The following is a 19459-nucleotide window of genomic DNA, read 5'->3' as shown; positions in this document are numbered from 1 at the left end:
ATGTGGTGTTGACCTCAGAGTATATTTATCCTTACAGGAATCAGGTAAGTTATTCATTTGCATGAGATCCATTGAGTGCAAACAGACCTTGATAAGCTGTTTTGTTCTTTCCAAACTAATTTGTTTGATATTTAAATTTTTCTGTTTCTGGGATCAATTTTGTTGTCTCATTCTTTGTATGTGTTTTCTTTTGCTCATGTTTAATGAACAAAGGCTTCTTAAATACACTCTTGTGTGTCAATTGGGTGAAAATTTCAAAATGCTTTTCTCTTGTTGACACTATTGGTTATCTATCGTGTCACAAATAATTATTCTAGAACCTACACGATGGAGATTAAAGTATCCAAGGTATGCTGTGAGCTATTTTAGTTATTGTATTACTTGCAGGGTGGATTTGATATGATTTGCAGTGGAAGAGACAAGATTGAGACTCCAGAACAGGTATAAAAATGAGTCTGATAGACATTTATAATATACCTGGATAAGTCTTCAGGTTCAGAGACTGACAGAATTTGCATGACATTCGTTTTAGTTTAAGCAAGCTGAAGAAACAGCGGTTAAGCTTGATCTAGATGGCCTTGTTGTAATTGGTGGAGATGATTCAAATACAAATGCCTGCCTTCTGGCTGAAAATTTTAGGTGGGTAATCTGATATGTATTAAGAGATATCATTATCTCTGTGATTCATCTTGGTCACTTTATATGGTAGGTACATAGACATTACTTTAACTGAATATTTTACAGGAGTAAAAATTTGAAAACAAGAGTCATCGGATGTCCAAAGACCATTGATGGTGATCTGAAATGCAAAGAGGTTCCAACAAGTTTTGGGTTTGATACTGCTTGCAAGGTGATCTTATATATGCATTTCTTTCTACAGTTTACACTTATATTTATAAGTTATAGATGTGTTATTGCACCAAAATATGTTTGCCTTGGTATTAAAACTTGTTTGTTTCTCTTCTGTTTTATGATCAGTTTCTTTTGTCTTTTGGGGCGATTATTGTGTTCAATTATTGAATGATATTGATATGAGGTATTAATTGGATGGAGTACTAGGCATTTCACCATTGTGAGAAGACTAGCATCCAGACATTTCATGCCAATGGGTGAACTATATTTTAAAATTGTCTCAGGAGTAGTTTGCCTTTTAATACAGCTTGATTTCATTGAATGTTGTGTGCACTTTCTGAAGGGCATTCTTAAGGATATCATCTTGTTAACTTCTCCCATAGCTTATAAGTAATCTCTAACTGATTGGTTAATTTACTCTTTTTGCAGATATATGCAGAAATGATTGGGAACGTCATGATTGATGCTCGTTCAACTGGAAAATACTACCACTGTAAGTGTGCTGGATCTATAAGCTGCAATTCTTTTCAACTTTCTCTCCAGGATAGGCTTCCAAGAGAACCTTCTTGTGCTTTTCTCCACTGAAAGATGCCAATCCTCTCAATTTGCTGTGTTTCATGTCTAAACATTGAAATCTCACAAAACTTTTTCGTTCCCAAATAGTTTGCATGTCAAGAAATGATGTTTATCTGGGAGTAGTGGTTGAACTTTGTCATCATTCAGAAGTTTTGTATCTAACGGAACGAACTTTGTTGCGTCCGAGCTTCTCTTGCTTTATCTTGCTGAAACCATGTTTCCAAATGTTACTCTTTTCATAAATTCTCTGCTCTTGGTCTTACCTTTATGGTGATTCTTGATTGAACCTCATTATTAAATACAGTTGCACTTTTAAAATCAATTAGATATGAATTTTTTTTCTAATTCGTGACAGTTCCTCAGCTAGAGGCATTTTCTTTCCAAATGTTGTTTACTTGCTCAACAGTTGCTTAACGGTCCAATTGATATGTTTATTATACTGTTGTGCTGTACACATGATGCTTATGAAGTCATGAAATATCTTATTTTGTGCAGTTGTTCGTCTTATGGGGCGTGCTGCTTCTCACATTACTTTAGAATGTGCTTTGCAAACTCATCCTAATATCACTCTTATCGGAGAAGAGGTACCTTTGCCTTTTTTGGTTCATTTTCTTGACATCCATCACATAGAAAAGGGAAGCTTTAATATGAAGTTCTCTATTGCTGCAGGTAGCTGCCAAGAAACAGACACTTAAAAATGTTACGGACTACATTGCTGATGTGATTTGCAAACGGGCAGAACTTGGTTTTAATTATGGTGTTATACTCATACCTGAAGGACTTATAGATTTCATTCCAGAGGTAAATCTATTTCGAAATTTGACGATCTCTTATTTGTTCACTTTCTGTACAAGTAATCTCTCTTCCAGCAAATCACTTGAACCAGGTATCTATCCGTAAAACTTTAATTTGCTGCCTTTGTGAGGATACATATTCTCTTTGCTGATATAGTGTTTACTGGTTTGTAAATGACTCGCATGCAGAACTCAATGAAATATTGGCCCATGATATTGTAGATGAAGCTGGTGTTTGGAAAAAGAAGCTCACGCCTCAGTCTCTTCAGCTATTTGACTTCCTACCCCCAGCAATCCAGGATCAACTGATGCTTGAGAGAGATCCACATGGAAATGTTCAGGTACACGCATCACTGCTACGGTCTTTTTGATCATTACATCTGTATTTTAGTGAGCTTATCTCTTCTTTTTGTTTTATGCCTCCAGGTTGCCAAAATTGAAACTGAGAAAATGCTTATTCAAATGGTTGAAACTGAGTTAGAGGTCAGAAAACAAGGAGCTGCATACAAGGGTCAATTCAAAGGCCAGTCTCACTTTTTCGGGTACATACATTTTGTATTCTAATCCTATCTTTGATGCTATTGTTTAGTGTACAAATAATATATTTTCAGGCAACTTTATTACTGTTTGTGTGCACAGTACTTGCACCTTACTCCTACCATGTGGCTTTCTCCCTGTCTTTCTCTTTTATTAAGAACAAAACTTTGAGATGAGGTTTATCAGGAATAATGGTATCTTATGCCACCATGTGATTTTAACATCTCAGATATGAAGGAAGATGTGGTTTGCCATCTAATTTTGATGCCACATACTGCTACGCTTTGGGTTATGGCGCTGGAGCATTGCTTCAGAGTGGGAAGACGGGATTGATATCATCTGTATGTACCTTCTCTTCTATTAGATTAAGTGGATATTTAACTCAACCTCTTATATGAAAGATCTAAAGCTTTATCTTGTATATTATCTTTTACAGTTTCTTTAATGTGTTATTTGCAGGTGGGAAACTTGGCTGCTCCAGTTGCAGAATGGACTGTTGGTGGAACAGCACTGACTTCACTTATGGATGTCGAAAGGAGACATGGTATGTCCATCTTATCCTAGTATGCAATGCTGATTCACATAAATGATCTTTAATCTAAGTTAGGGCATCCATGAAACAAATCGCCACCCCCGCCACCGCCGGAGGGTTGGGATTTGTGTAATCTCTTGCCAGCAAAATCGAAAATATTTTTCGACATGCGAATATCGTTCTTGGTCTTCTTATTTATAGTCCGGATGCTTCTCTAAGCAATTGATCTAACACTGCAGGTAAGTTCAAGCCTGTGATAAAGAAGGCAATGGTTGAGCTAGATGGTGAGAATTTCTCTGTGCTCGCTCTTTCAAGCATCTACCTTTTGCTTATGAGTTAGCTGTATGCGTAAATAGCTTGCATTTAATCAGTACTACTGACAGTGAACTAGTTCATGTCCTAACCATACCTTATATCGATGATTGTTTCAGGTGCCCCATTCAAGAAATTTGTCTCTATGCGGGAGGAATGGGCTCTTAAAAACAGATATCTCAACCCTGGTAAGCTTATAGTTCCCCCTCAGGGAATAATTTGTATTAGTGTCAGCATGGTTTCTAGGAATTTGATTCTACTGCACTCCTCTGTTTTTCCCTGATTACAGGTCCCATTCAATTTATTGGCCCGGCATCCGATAAAGTTAATCACACCTTACTGCTGGAACTCGGATCTCAAGTGTAAATGTGGGTGCGCTGTTCTTCCTTGTGACAATAATTTGAAGGCCATAGTTCTTCATTTCTCTTGTTTTGTTTATTTCCGAGGATTAATTGATTAAGAATTTAACGGAAGTTTCTGACCTTTCCATTGGATTATTACATAACCCCATCTCAAACATTTACCAAAGCTTCACTCTGAAATATGTGTTAAACTTGCTCAATTGTGCTTCATTTTCTGTCTCCTATGGTGGTGAAAATATGACCCTATACTTGAATATGGATTATAAATTAGAACGGCCTCATCCTCACGTGTCTCTAGATGTCCATGTTTTAACATTCGCTACAATATATTTCTCTTGGAGCCACATATCTTCTGAAAAGAATCAAGACATTTTATTGGTCCCCGAATCTTGGTGTTGCATTCTAGTTGTACATCTGAAAATCCTATATACCCCACCACTTTAAGAAAGGTGTCTTATCCTCACTTTCTGTCAGAGTAGACCAAAGGATTGTGTAATATTGAGAATCTGCTGTCTGCTCCATGGCCACGCACTTTACATGGCGGACCGCCGGCTAACTAAAGTTCGTTTTTGTTTAAACATGGGGTAAATTATATTGAGATACCCTCACATTTGACATAATTATAAATATTTTCTGAGTGTTTGAAAATTTATAAATACTTCTTGATATTTGATGAAATTATGAGACGTCTAGCTAGAATTATCAATTTTGCACTTGCTGTATATTTTTAAAAATAAAAAATAACAAAATTTGTAAAAAAGAATCTGACAAATGGATGGAAAAATTCCAAAAATTTTAAAAAAGTTAACTAATTAGTCCAATAAAGTTTCAGAAATTTTTTTTAAAAAAAATAATATAAGCTACAAAGTCATTTTAGTCAAATTACCACAAAAAATAGATAATAATATAATATAGGTTAACGAATTGAGTTAATTTTAAAATAACGAGAAGTATTTACAATTATACTGAACCTCAATAGAGTTTATTATACCCAAAGATGAAACAGATAGCTGATCCACTCCTACATAGCTCCAGGGCTTTGGGACTTTCGGAAATTGATAATGGCTTTCTGGGCATTATCTTTTATGTGCATAAGGGAGAATTTTGCATTGATTACCATTAAGGTGATCTTAACCTTTTTGCTGCATGTTGTAGCAGTCGTGTATGAATCAGGTGTGCGTAAATTCATCCTTCGCCTCAGGTATTCCGACAAGAGTGTTAAATGTGCTATATATTCCTTTCTCTGTCGAACGTTATTATTTATTACCGGCACGTTGCTTCATCAATATAGTTCCGCTATTCGTAGCTACCACCCTTTTAATTTATTTATAGTGCAATTTACTTATGTGACAAGTTAAATAAGTAAAAAAAAAATATTTATGAAAAAAATTAACAAATTACCCATCAAGGGTTTAGATAGGGAGGGATAATTTACTTTATTTTTAAAGCACAGGGAATAATTTGCTTTTTTTTTTTTTCAAATATGATCTTTTGCTCATTTTTCATATCATGGGGGGGGGGGGGTAAATTGCATTTTTTCCAATTAAATTATGTGTTTAGTGATAAACCTTCTGACCCAGTCTATAATGTCAAATCGTTCAATTCAAATACAGTCTTAAACCTACTGTTCCAAAAAAAAAAAAAAAGAACTAAAAGGACTTTCGAAATTTAAAAGGAAAAATAGGCGTTAAATTCATTAAAGCCGTAATAATTGGTAGGTAACTGTTTAATGCGTCTCAGGCTCCATTAAACTACCTAAATAAATGTGTGAGCTATGCAATTGCAAGGGATTTTAATGAATAGGGATCCCATTATTTTTCATCAGTCATTGAGATAAGGTTGTTATATTAATATCAACCTTCCTGTAATAATTGAGGTGATAAAGACCTAATAATATTTTTATTGTGCAATTATGCCTTTTGCATGTGAAGAACAAATGACAGATTCGCTGGTGAATGTGGCTTAGCTCAATCCACGAAAATGAGACCTCATCATGATTATAAGATTATTGATTCGAATCCTACAATATGTAGAATGTTATTCTATTTTAATAGTAGTAGTCGTTTTATTTTGATATTAGTAATTAGATATAATTGTTTTATTGATAGTTAGTATATAATTATCAATAATTCTTAGATATAAAGATATGAGATAATTACACTACTCTTCCGTGGGTTCTAGCGTAATTATATGTAAATTGTAAATAATTTAAAAATTATATTTAGTACTTTTAAAATTTGCTATTATTTAATAAATAGGTCATTTTAATAGTCAAAGTTTACTGAAATTGCTGATATTGTTAAAAGAAAAAAAATGAATAAAAATTGATATTTATTTTCGATTGACTTATTAATGATTTATTATATGTCAAATAATTTTTTTAATTAAATTATCCTTAAAATAGTGAAAATATACCTTCTTACAGACTTATTGCATGTCTCGTTTGTACCCATATCATATCAACTATAAAACCAAATTTAATATAGGAAATATATAAACTTATGGTGAAAGTTTAACATATCAAAACTCTAATTACATGAAATCTGATAAATTCCATAAGAGATGTAAAAATATTCATTTTATTTTATATTTATATAAATAAATTGACTAAAAAATTGCACATGCCTCAATTTGGCAACACATCACATCACTCACCAATTTCCTTGACACCATTATAAAAATGAAGGCAATCATAGTGCTACCTTGCTGCCCCCTCCAGCTGTGTAAAAATTGATACATGATTAATTTTTTATATTTTTTAAAAAAAGACATTATTGTAAAATTTATTAATAGTGAGTATACAATTTAAGTATATCTTTGTCGATTTGTTGATATATTTACATGATTTTGAATATTTTAATATATCATATGGTGTAATTTATTATTTATACAAAAAAATATAAAATATTATTCATTATATATATATAAGGACAACGTGCCACGATGATTAATCAAGAAAAAAAAGGAGGGAGAATAGGTAGGCGGCGGAAGTTGGGCGGATCTAATGGTTTAGACCGGAGGGAAGAGAGATGCAGAAGGCCGTGGGTGCTAATATTAGATAATCACTTTCATATTTAAGTAATACTGTACGGACTAGATCGAAACAATTATTCATACAATTAAACATTATTATTATCATATATTCATAACAAGGACCATTACCTACTGCAACTCATAAATAAATAAACCACTTGTATTAATGGATATTCACATCTAAATTTTCCACATTAACACACACATTTTATATTCAATACATCAAAACATTAAAATTTATTTAAATGCATCAAGATTTCGTATCCAGTAAATAAACAAATATATATGTACGTTTGAGTGTTTTTTCCAGACTAAAATACCTTTATAATCATGAAGATATATACATCTTCACATTCATTTAACATGTGAAGATGTATAAGGGTAGTTTGATCATAAAAAAATTTATTTATAATTACACCAAAATTCAGAAAAAATAGAGTGTAATTATCCGTATGTTTTAAAATCTTGGCACTAAATAGGGAGGCGTAGATGAGTGAAGGAAAACATATAATTGAAAAAGGTGAGGGGGCCATATGTCACGTGGCGATTGCTATCAGAAGAAGGTTAAAGGGTGTGTGTGATTGTTGGCGGGGCGTAATGCATTAATGTGTTAACGGTGTTTTTGCCTGCAATTGTATTTATAGCATTTTAATTTTTAGGTTACAAACAAATACCCATCGCTCTCTCATTTCTGCTATTTGGTTGTCTCTGTTTGGAAACTTCAGCCCCACCCGCATCTCTCAACACATTTCCACGCCCCCACTTATCCTCTTCCCCAAACATTTTTCCACTATTTTCTTATTTATTTATCATACCATAATCATCTCACCTACATACCTATTGTTTACTTTGTAACTGGACTAATTAGGACCAATCTTGGATGGAAAAAGTTGATACAAGAGCTCATGAATTAAATCGAATTTTTATTATATAAATTTATAATAGAAAATCCTGTTGTCGTCCTATTAATCAGACATTAAGGGGAAAAAAGATATGAATTAGCTATGGTATCGTACTCAAGAAAGAAGAGTATACTTGGTTAGTTATCAATCATCTAATATTATTATCATGTATTCATTAAACGATTCATAATTTATATGAACGACATACCGGACCTAAAAAGAAGCTTCAATTAATTAAAAAAAAAAACTTTAATTGAAATAAAGAAATTATAATATTTATGAAAATAATTGATTGAAGAGGTTGGAGTAAAGGAAGGAAGGAAGGAGGGTTTAGACGTCGCTTTCGGTGTCTTTATTACACAATGCTCTTATTCCCCCCTCTTTCTTTATTGCATGTACATGGTATTGTTTGTTTGTAGGGTCTCTCTCATCATCTTTATCTCCAAACTCAAATCCTCTTCTCCTCTCTAAATATTGAAAACTGCTGCTGCTTCATTCAGTTTCAAGAATGGAAGACCCACAACCCCTTCCTCAAATTCTTTCACCATGTAGCAGTGGGAGAAGGAGAAGCAGTGCCGACTCCAGCTCCCCCGAATTCGTGATTCCAACTCCCCCGAATTTGAGTTTTGGATGGTTAGAAATCCTTCTTTTCCTCAGCCTAATCTCCTCTCCGCCGATGAGCTCTTCTCCGACGGCGTCCTCCTCCCCCTCCACCACCTCCTCCACGTCTCCAATGAGCTTCCGCCGCCGCCGCCGCAAGACTCCCAAGCACCCGGGTCGGACCAAGTTACGGAGCCCGAATCTATAAGCGTTGAATTCGGGTATCAGGCAGCCAGTTCCACCGCGTTGTCTACTTCGAAGCGTTGGAGGTATATTTTCAAGAAAAGTGATAAGAAAGTCTTAGAATCATCCGTCAGCGCTAGTGCAGATGATCATACTACTTCCAAGGAGAAGGATATTACTAGAGTTAAAGACAAGAAGCGAGATCAGAAGAAGAATGGTGGAGGCGCCGCTACGAGTAATTTGGTGAGTGCGGCGGAGCTCAACATAAATATATGGCCTTTCTCGAGGAGTAGATCCGCCGGGAATGGCGGAACTCGGCCGAGATGGGCCGCGGCCACTCGGAAAGCTAGTAGTGCGCCATGCTCCCGGAGTAACTCCACTGGCGAGTCAAAGTCTAGGAAGTGGCCTAACAGCCCAAGCAGAGCAGGAGTTCACTTGGGAAGAAGCAGTCCAGTTTGGCAGGTCCGCCGAGGAAACGGCGGCGTTGGGCGGAGCCCAGAGACCGTTGCAAGAAATTCTGAAAAGGGTGCCAGAAAAGAATCTGGAACTGAGGGTCGCAGGAAAACACCGGCAGCCTCGTCCGGAGGCGGAGGTCCAAAAGCTAGGGTGTTAAGTTTGAATGTTCCTATGTGTATTGGCTACCGGCATAATATGAGCTGTAGGAATGATGAGAACAGTGCATTCGCGGCTGACGGCGGCAGAGGCGCCACCGGGGAAGGGGTACGTAAAAGTAATTTATTTAACATCAGGAGCCTATTTACCAAGAAAGCTTATTAATCAGTATTTAGGTTGCTAATTACCAGCAGGAAACTTTTGTTATTTAGTTGAAATTATTAATTAAAAAAACCGTACGATGTAATTAATTAGGTACATGTAGAAACTTTCCGACACGACGAGCTAATGCTTTGTTGTAGTTTCTTTGATACTTCCATTTTTGCATCTTCAATTATATATTTCTGTTCCTCAATTTCTGCTATATATCATTTTTCTTTCTTTAATTTCCAGAAACCAAGAAAAAGAACAATACATTCTTATTCAAATCAGGCTCTATCACACAAAATCAAACAACAACTGTATTACACTTGTCGTATAACTAGTTTAAATTTAACTAAATTCGATTTCAATTAGAATTTTCCGTACTAAAGAGTCCATCAATCTATTTGTGAGACCGCTCACCACCCCTTCTTTTTTTAATAACAAGGTCTGGTGAAATTTTATTGAAATGATAAGATTGAGATGTAATAATTCAAAGCTTCGGAGTTCAATATGAAGTAGAATACACGTTTACTTGTTTAATAGTTTATATGTTCTTCTTCAAGTTTTATTTATTTATTTTTTTTGTATTCAAAATTATATCAACTTTTTAAATTACTTTAATATATTAATTATAATAAATTGTATCTAACAAAAAAATATAAGTAATAGTAGAGAATACTTAGTGTAATGGTGAGTGATGATATATAATTGGTGACAGGCAATGAAAAATTAAATATAATGTGGTAAATCTGTTATTACATGGATGAGAATAACTGAAATGTCATGAAACAAAAAAAAAAGGAAAAATTATAGTTTGTGGTTGGGTTGTGGTACGACATCGTACCATTCATTAACATTGATGGAGATGCTAAGTTTGGGGTGAGACGCAAGCGATACAATGGTGTGTGCAGGGTGCAGTTAATAATGCATGAAAATGTGGCGTCAACAACAACATTAGAGAACATACGATCTGTTGTTTGATCGGTGATGTTGAGGTCTTATAATTAAAAAATTGTAAACTTGAATATTATAATAGTAGGTTGAATGTTTTATCGATATAGATGTATTTTTTTTTAAAAAAATAAAACAATATTATAGAAGAGACATAACTGAGTCTGAGACTCAGTCACATGATGAGGAAAGCCTAACCTGAACCGTGTCTGCTGCTGCTGCGGAGTTTATTACATCATGCCCTTATGTTCTGGGTGGATGCCATCCAGATTCCAGAATCCTGCAAACTGCATGGAAATAGGCATTGGGCTCTTCCACAAGACAACAAGAAGTACAAACCGCATTCGCTTCGGCCTCGTTCATACAAAGTTCTTTCTAGTGGGCCGTTCACAACGTTTTTAAGTTTATGAGTTCTCATCCTAACAACATCATCTCGTTCTATTTTAATAGTAGATGTCTGTCTATTTTAATAGTATATGATTGTTATAGTTATCGATTATTATTAAATATAAATAACTATATCGATAATTGTAATCATTTTATTCAATAAATAATAATTTATTATTTTCACTTCAAAAAATAATGTAAAAAATCAAATCAATATTTCTATTCTTTTAAAATCGAGATGTATATTTGTGTGTGTCTATATATATATATATATATATATATTTGAAAAAACATAAATCAAAACTAAATTAGTATGAATGTAGATTCATATTCTAGTTTTTATTCTCAAATTAAATTTTATTTTGAACTATTTTTTATTGAAATTTTATATGATCGGAATTCATTTGAATTTTTGGTCAGCTCAAATCACCCCATTAAAAAGTTGTAGCAGAATTTTAGCACTATGTTGATTATCACTAGACTAACGCGAAACATAATGTTTTGAATGAATCGATTAAAATATTTATATCATAAATTTTAATTAATAATTAATGGCAATAATTATTATTATAATAGATTAATAATTATTATTAAAATAAATCAATATTCACCTGTTAATGAGACTTGAGCACATAATTTTTTATTTAAGGACAATTACACTCTCATCCCTTGAGATTTTGTGTAGTTATACGTAAACCTTATGTGATTTGAAAAATTACATCTAGTACCCTTAAAGTTTCTTTTCATCTAACAAGTTAGTCCATCTGTTAGTCAAAATTCACTAAATTTGTTAATATTAACAGAAAAATTGAATGCTAATTGATATATACTCTCGACTGATTTATTACTTTCTTATTGTAGGTCAAATAATTTCTTTCAGAGTAAACTGTTCTTATAACGGTAAAGATATATCTCCTCATATACATTGACGTGTGAAGGCGTATGAGGGTAATTCGGTCATAAAAAAATTTATTTGATCTGCAATAAGTTAGTAAATATAGATTTTTTTTGTAATTTCTTTTATTAATATTAGCAAATTCGTGATTTTTTACTAACAAAAGGACTAATTTGATAGATGAAGCAAACTCTATGGGTACTAGATGTATTTTCTCAAATCATAAGAGATATATATGTAATTACACCAAAACTTTGTAGAATGGAGTGTAATTATCCCTTTTATTTCTAAAGCTTCAATTTAATTTTATAAATTAGACCTGATTACGTTACAAAGTATAATTGAGCGTGCAGATATAAATGTTATTTTATTTATGGGTGAATAACAATTTATCCCCCTATGATATTAAAAGTAAGCACATTACCCCCTATAAAAAAAAAATATAACAATTATCCCTTATACTTGTTAAAATGAAGCAATCAATTTACCTCATTATACACGGAGGTAAATTTCTTCATTTTAAAAATTAAAATTTTAAATTATTGTATTTTAAAAAATATAGAAAAATAAATTATTATTTATTTTTTCATAAGAGATAATTTGCTCGTTTTTAATATGGATTGATTGGAATTTTTTTCTTTTTTTATTTATTAATCTATTAGCCCATATTGAAAATCGACTCCTAATTATATCAACAGATTTCCCGAAAATATAAATACGGGTTGGGAATAATTCTCAATAGATTGGGATAAATAACCCCAAAAAGGCACCCAATTTCAACTTGTACTCAATTTTCTGAAATTCCAAATCTCACAGCCAAGCAAGAATCCAGAAGATGTCGTCCCGCGATAAGAAACCCTCGAGCAGCCGAGCCGGCGGCATACGGACCCTCTCGGACTTGAACCGCCCGTCTGGACACGATTCCGACAGCGATTCCGATGGACCCCAGGAGTACTACACCGGCGGCGAAAAGAGGTCCTTTTTATTGATTTACTTAGTTTCCTCTCCGAAATCAAATTCCTAGACTATTAAGATTTCGTTTTCTTGAATTCGACTCAAATATTTGGGCAACTTCGATTGGCTTGTGCTGTTTTGTTAATTATATATCGGTTCTGGATGTGGCGGTGGGGTGTCGGCATCTTGATTTAGCACCGCTGTCGTTTAGATGGGTAGAGGTAAACCCTGATATGGGTTCATGAGGACTAAATTGTGGGTCGTTTATTTTTATTTGGTTTAGGTTTCCTATTGGGTTCGGGGAGGGGGAGAGGCTTTCGTCGATTATTGTTGATAGTACCTTGTTAGGGTTTATTTGTAGAATTGACATGTGCATTTCTAATTCTGATTGACTGCTCTATGATCTTCATTCAACTTGTGGCTGATCTCGGGCGACAATTCGTCCATGTTTATAGCTGTCTGTGCCCTTTTAGGTATTATTGCTACTTACTAGTAAATAGCAACTTATAATTTTGAAATATGGAACTCTCTGTTTTCTCTTACTTAGCTGCAATAAAAATTGTAAGAGAGCACATTGTATTTTGTCTGTATATTGTGTTGAAGTTACGATTGCTTGTTGTGATACGGCATAGGACTACTTAGCATGAAATGTTGGCAAGCCACGTAATATGAGTCTGTCCTATCTTTTCATTTTGTTTGTCATTTAGTCCAAAACTTGTATTTTTAAGCACTTACAACAGCTGTGTGTTTACAAGATGAAAATATACATCACTAAGCAGCTTATTTCTTTAATCGCTGACCTTTTTGTGTTGGAGTTATGATTAGGCAAGTGCACTTTCCTTTCTTTAGAATCTGGAAGTTTGTTAAAGGTGTGTGTCTTCTAGAAGTATGATGTGTTAGCATTCGACCAATTTTCATTTTCTTGGGCCCATTTAATCAATTTTCATGGTTAAATTGTTGTAATTGCATGAAACAAATCCTGCTTGATATATGATTGACCGACTTAGGATGTAGCTTGTTGTGCTTTGGAATTGCTGATCCAGGCATTTTACTGTTTACGCTGTATACTCCCTTATCACTATTTCTGTCTTGTTCTGATGAACACTTCTCCTAATATGCAATACTTTATGATTTATTTTCTGACTATTTATTTTCACACTCTCAGCGGTATGCTTGTCCAAGATCCATCAAAGGGTAACGATGTGGATGCAATTTTTGATCAAGCCAGACAGTTGGGTGCTGTGCAAGGGCCCTTGGAAAGCCTTCAGCCAGCTTCAAGCTCAAGAAGCTTCACTGGGACGGGAAGATTACTTTCGGGAGAAACTGTGCCAACTGCTGCTCCTCAGCCACCTGAGTCAGTTGTGCACAACATCGTTTTCTGGAGAAATGGTTTCACTGTTGATGATGGACCATTGAGGAGGTTGGATGATCCTGAAAATGCTCCTTTTCTGGAGGTAACAGGCAATTGAAGAAGGAAAAAAAAAACAGTGAAGAAAGTTTCAAAGAGAAAAGAGACAAATAAGATTATTGTTATGCTTAAGCTGTGCTGCTCATGGCAGCTCTATTTCAAAATCTCTCTTTTAGTTAATTTTGATTCTTGACTTGTACTAATTTATTGTGTTTCCTCATGTGGCAACTAGAAAACTGGTTTTATTGACTGCAGTGACATTGAATATCCATTTCTGTCATTAAGCTACTTATGTCCAGATTCTGGTGGGAAATTTTGGAGTGCTATGTTATGTAATTGATGATATATTATTTTCTTTTGCTGCAGAGCATAAAAAAATCTGAGTGCCCTAAAGAGCTGCAACCTGCAGATAGGAGAACTGCTGTTCATGTCAACCTCGTAAGGAGGGATGAGAATTACCCTGTAAGTTCATCATGCTGAATTTGTCTCTATGTTTCTTCGTCTTTGCAATTTCTGTAGGGTCAAACATCTGGGTTTTTTCTTTGCTCCACTTCCTCCAGGTGGATACTTTCAGGTGCTTTTAACATAACTTACAGTGGAACAAAGGGGAAATATAAATAAAAATAAATAAATAAAATTGTGCATTGTTTGAAACTTCCCAAGGAATCCTTGTTAGGCATGCGCATGGCATAAATCTAAAATTTACCATTGCTTTTATATTGATTGGGGGACAATAATAATATTTAGATTTTATATAAATTATCAATATGCATTTAGATGGATGAATGTGCTAAAATAAAAACTGAATTTTTCAAATGTTTTCTTGTAAAACAATCAATTCGTACCATGTGCATGCCTACAGAAGATGTCTGGAGAAGTAGTTAAGCTTTATAGATGTCTACAGACCGCATACATGAAAAATTCTTCAAGACTGCCCTACAAGGCCAACTAAGAGTTGGGGGTGCTGTACTGGCTTTTTTCTTGATTTAACAAACATCAGAAATTAATTTACAATATTCTTCTTGTGCTACTTGCAGGAACCACAGGTACGTCGTGCTGCATTTCAAGGTGTGGGCAGAACTCTAGGGAGTAGCTCTCCAGCTGAATCGGTTCCTGAGACAACTGCTGCTGCTCCCCTCCACAGTGCTCCATCCCCTTCAGCAGGTCTTGTTGTGGATAGGTCACTGCCGTCCACTTCAATTCAACTTAGGCTAGCAGATGGAACCCGTATGGTTGCCCACTTCAACTACCACCACACAATAGCCGATATTCGTTCCTTCATTGATGCATCTAGGCCTGATGGGTCGAGAACATATCAATTACAGACTGTCGGATTTCCTCCCAAGGTCCTCACTGGTTACAGCCAGACAATTGAACAAGCAGGATTGTTGAATTCTGTGGTGGTTCAGAAACTCTAAACAGCTTTTTATTCTCTACTGTTAACTCCGTGCTGCTCCTTATCTCCAAAACTTGTTGAATTCATGTGTTCGTGGAAGATAACTTTATACATTTGAACTAAATGCATATAAAAAGTACTTGAATGGCTTCTGTTTGAACTCATGTGCTGTCAAGTTTGCAGCAGACAGTGTACCGTCTTTGGAGATGGCATTTCTGCTGATGTACCCATAACCTCTGTCGACGTGGTTCTTCATTTAGCATTATAAGCTTTTCCTTTTAAAACTTAATCATGCGTTGTCAGCAGTTTGGATACTTGAATGAAGCAGTAGAGGTAGTCTGTTGGAACTCAGGAGAAGTCGGGCAGCGACGGTTCAACCAATCTACCCATTGTTCAATACTAAGGAATTTGTGTTAGGTCGAGTCCATAACCTGGGTGAGTGGTGGTTCCAACAGAACCGTTTGGAAGATAGACATCATGAGACCATTCATACACCAGGGGACATAAGCTAAACTGCATTACAACACGATCAGATTATCTGATTCTGTCTCCACCTCGTCTACCTCACTAGATAATCAACCCTACTTTTTGTACCGACCAATTCTCTATAATTTTTTCAAATTCACTCAAACCCTTGCCTTAATTAGTGTTAGTGCATGTGGATGCATGGGCCACTCAAGACTTTTGCTTGCAATCCCCATCATCTCTCTCGTGTACACACACACACACACATGCTGTGTTAGTGATTAAAAGAAGAAGAAAATCAAAGAATAATATAGTATAGTGAAGTGAAGCATCCAATCTAGACAAACAGTTATTCTCCATTCATAGTGGCATGGATTAGACGAGGAAAAGCAATATGCTGTCGGCCAAAAGTTATACTCTCGCTTGTAGCTATTCTGAAGATATTTCTCTTCTTACATAAGGTTGGGCCGACAGACATGGGAGGATCCCTCCATCTATATTCACTCCAATTGACCAAGAATTGATGTTGTGCCCAATATCCCTATTAAAACCAAAAACTAAAAGAAACAGCCACTGCATAGTGGAGTTTTGTATTTTAGGAGTCTTTTCATGTAGAAATGATGCCATGGATTGATTATTGGGCCTCTCTTTTCACTTGCCTGTGTTAAAGATGAGCTGCATAATGCAAAATCCAACCAAAAAAAAAAAAAAGATGTAGAATTGGAGAATTAAGAGAGGTTTTCTTCTATTTCGTAAAATGTTGGAGTACCATGTTTTCTTTCCTTAATATCATAAAAATCAAGTTGGATCAAGTTCAAAGTTATTACATGCGAAAAGTGTAATATATTTGTTATGAGATTATTATACTTTAAAAAAATAATCAATTACAATAACATCTATAATGTGAATGATTTAGTACAGTAGTCGTATCTGATTCACTTTTCTTATTTATTTCATTCAATTAGATGTCTTGATTTCACTTAATACTTATAACCCTAAACTCTAATTAACAAATACCTTATGTTATAATGGAATTTAATTTCTTAATCACAAATCGGCGAACAACAACAAGATGAATCAAAGAGAAATCAGGAGAGAGAGAGAGAGATAGATAGATAGATGTTTGGGAGCCATGTCTAATAAGTCTCATCAAACATAACTAATTAATGCAAGAAAAGTGAGTGGGATGAATGGGCCACAAAAGTTGTCTGTAATTATTAATGCATACATATGAATTAAGTGCTTTATTACTTATTGCAAGACTGAGGACAAAAAAGCAGACAGTGAGGAACCCTATCATGATCACTGCTGCCCCAAAAGAGTTCACTATATATGATAAGCCTTTCAATTTTGTTGCTTAATTATGACCGGAAACCTCTACAATTTTACAAGATGTATAGCAATAAGACTATACTGAACCTGACACCCCCCAAGTAAGTAAGCATGGTGTCAAAAGGGCTTCTGCTTTCTTGTAATCTTTGACTCATTGGAGACTAACTATTAATCCAAGCTTAACTCAAAAAGTTGGACTATTGATCCTGGTGCTCCTGGACCAGCAATCCCAGGAGATCTTGCCTTCTCATGTGATGAAGGGATGTGATTTCTTGAGAGAGTGGCTATTCTTAGGAGTCATCTTGATTGACAGACAGACATCATGTGCTAGCTAGAGAGCAAGAGTTTTCAAAGGAAATAAAATATCAAAAATATGTATGCTAATTATGCATATATGAGTACGTACTCCAACAATTTTTATCTCTCTTAAATTGTTATTCTCCTTTTCTTTTTCAAATCAACATAGATTTCCTGGTTTTTAATGGCTTGTTTTTTAATAATAAGTTACTAAGTGATTATTTAAACACCCAATATCTCAAAATTTTGGAGGAGTAAATGATTTTTGTAAAATTGCAAGAATTTGAAACTCTGTCTCAATATTTGGGCAGTTTGATGGTGTTGATATGTTGCATGATAGGGGAGGGTAGTGGTGATGGACAAGACTTAAAGCTTAAAACAACTGAGAAAAAGGTATGTTGGAAGAACCCTAGCTACCATGCAACCTACACTACTACTTTCCTATACTATTCTAATAACAATTATGACTGACTCACTACCTACCTACCTATACAATAATTCAGATTCACTTATATTATCAATAACAATTAGGTGTAATTATCAATCTGCTTTCTTTTTGTTTTTCTTTTTTCACAAGTGTGTTATATACGTAATAATTGGGAGGGGAGCATAGATCTGTCCTTTCATGAATCAACCCTAATCCTCCTCCTTGCTCCAAAACCTAGCTAACCTTTGAGTCTCTGTCTCAGATTCAGACACCCCCAAATTCCTACTGCCTCAACTCTGATGATGCAGGATTGCAGGTGCTTCACTTTACATCTACCACTGCTCCTACTACAAGCATTACTACATTTAGTTTTCCTTTCTCAAACTTATATGTATATATCCAATGGAGTGTGTTAATAAAATTTGTATTAACTCGTGTTCATATCATATAATTTATTTAAATTATTTAATAAATAATATATATATATATATAAATAGAGACTTTTGAATTATCTATATGAAAATATTTTTCAAAAATGTTGAGAATTCTACCATAATATTTGAATTAGTTTTTTGAGTGTTTTGTAGAGATAAAGAGAGAAAAACAAAGATAAATAATCGTGTATTAGAGATAATATGTATGTTTGGATTTATTTTTGAAAATAATTTAAAATAAGTATTATATGTTTAAAGACAAAAATTACTACTCATTTTCAAATCATATTTTTTTTTATATATATTTATGTATATGTGTGTGTTTATGCTAAAACAATTAAAAATACCTAAATAAGGTGGGGTATGTTTTGATTTGTTTCAAAAATAATTTGAAAATGAAAACAAACATAGTGTACCTTGTTTGGAATCATTTTCGGTTCGTTTTGAAAACTTTAAGATAAACATAGATGACAAAGGGTTTGATTCGGAACTATTTTTGAAAATATCAATCAACAAACACATTTTCTATTTTGAGAAATACGAATACATTAACGTGAATGGATCAAGCTTATCTAAGATGTGATTACGCAAAAAATACCATAAAATTTTAAGTCTTTAACTAAACATTCCAATAAATCGGGTTTACGATTTTCTACGAGTGGTATCGAGTTTGAATTTGGATGGGTGTGTGATCCTAATGAGTGTGCATAAAAGCGAGACATCCATCGCAAGGGTAATTTGAAATGTCTCTTCAAATGCAGTAAAAGTAAAAAAACATTTATTCGTTTATTACAATATTGACATTTGTACGCCCTAATACATAATAAATACTTCACCGATATGATATATTTTGATTCATACAAAGTAAGTACACAATTGGACAGAATATGTCGAGACAGAAACACAACTGAAGATGTTCAGTTGTATTCATTCATTGTCATAGGATAAGAGGGAAAAGAGATTCCTTGACTCTCTCTCTCTATAATGTTGTAGTAATTTGTGAGGAAGGAAGAGTGAAAATTTATTGTAATAGACAGAAGGGACATTTTGGGCTGCCCCACAAATCATCACCTT

At 34.3% G+C, this 19459-nt stretch overlaps 3 protein-coding genes across 3 annotated transcripts; all 3 read left to right on the top strand.

Annotated features, from left to right (window-relative positions):
• LOC105168007 (pyrophosphate--fructose 6-phosphate 1-phosphotransferase subunit beta) lies at positions 7 to 4165 on the top strand. Its single transcript, XM_011087908.2, has 14 exons — positions 7 to 44; positions 388 to 441; positions 533 to 639; positions 745 to 850; positions 1282 to 1345; positions 1924 to 2012; positions 2098 to 2240; positions 2404 to 2563; positions 2649 to 2764; positions 2989 to 3100; positions 3219 to 3303; positions 3531 to 3575; positions 3723 to 3791; positions 3893 to 4165. Exons 2-14 carry the CDS (start codon positions 400 to 402, stop codon positions 3967 to 3969), a joined length of 1215 nt encoding a protein of 404 aa, XP_011086210.1. The 5' UTR covers positions 7 to 44; positions 388 to 399; the 3' UTR covers positions 3970 to 4165.
• LOC105168006 lies at positions 8500 to 9632 on the top strand. Its single transcript, XM_020695746.1, has one exon. The coding sequence runs from the start codon at positions 8531 to 8533 to the stop codon at positions 9458 to 9460; it is 930 nt and encodes a 309-aa protein (XP_020551405.1). The 5' UTR covers positions 8500 to 8530; the 3' UTR covers positions 9461 to 9632.
• On the top strand, positions 12410 to 15592 carry LOC105168005 (plant UBX domain-containing protein 4-like). The gene is made up of 4 exons (XM_011087906.2): positions 12410 to 12647; positions 13792 to 14080; positions 14401 to 14496; positions 15072 to 15592. The coding sequence occupies exons 1-4, from the start codon at positions 12508 to 12510 to the stop codon at positions 15450 to 15452; spliced, it is 906 nt and encodes a 301-aa protein (XP_011086208.1). The 5' UTR covers positions 12410 to 12507; the 3' UTR covers positions 15453 to 15592.

Source organism: Sesamum indicum, linkage group LG8 (genome assembly GCF_000512975.1).
Source record: "Sesamum indicum cultivar Zhongzhi No. 13 linkage group LG8, S_indicum_v1.0, whole genome shotgun sequence".
NCBI classification, from domain to species: domain Eukaryota; kingdom Viridiplantae; phylum Streptophyta; class Magnoliopsida; order Lamiales; family Pedaliaceae; genus Sesamum; species Sesamum indicum.
Note: the sequence above shows the minus strand (reverse complement) of the source record. Positions and strands in the feature narration are given on the sequence as shown.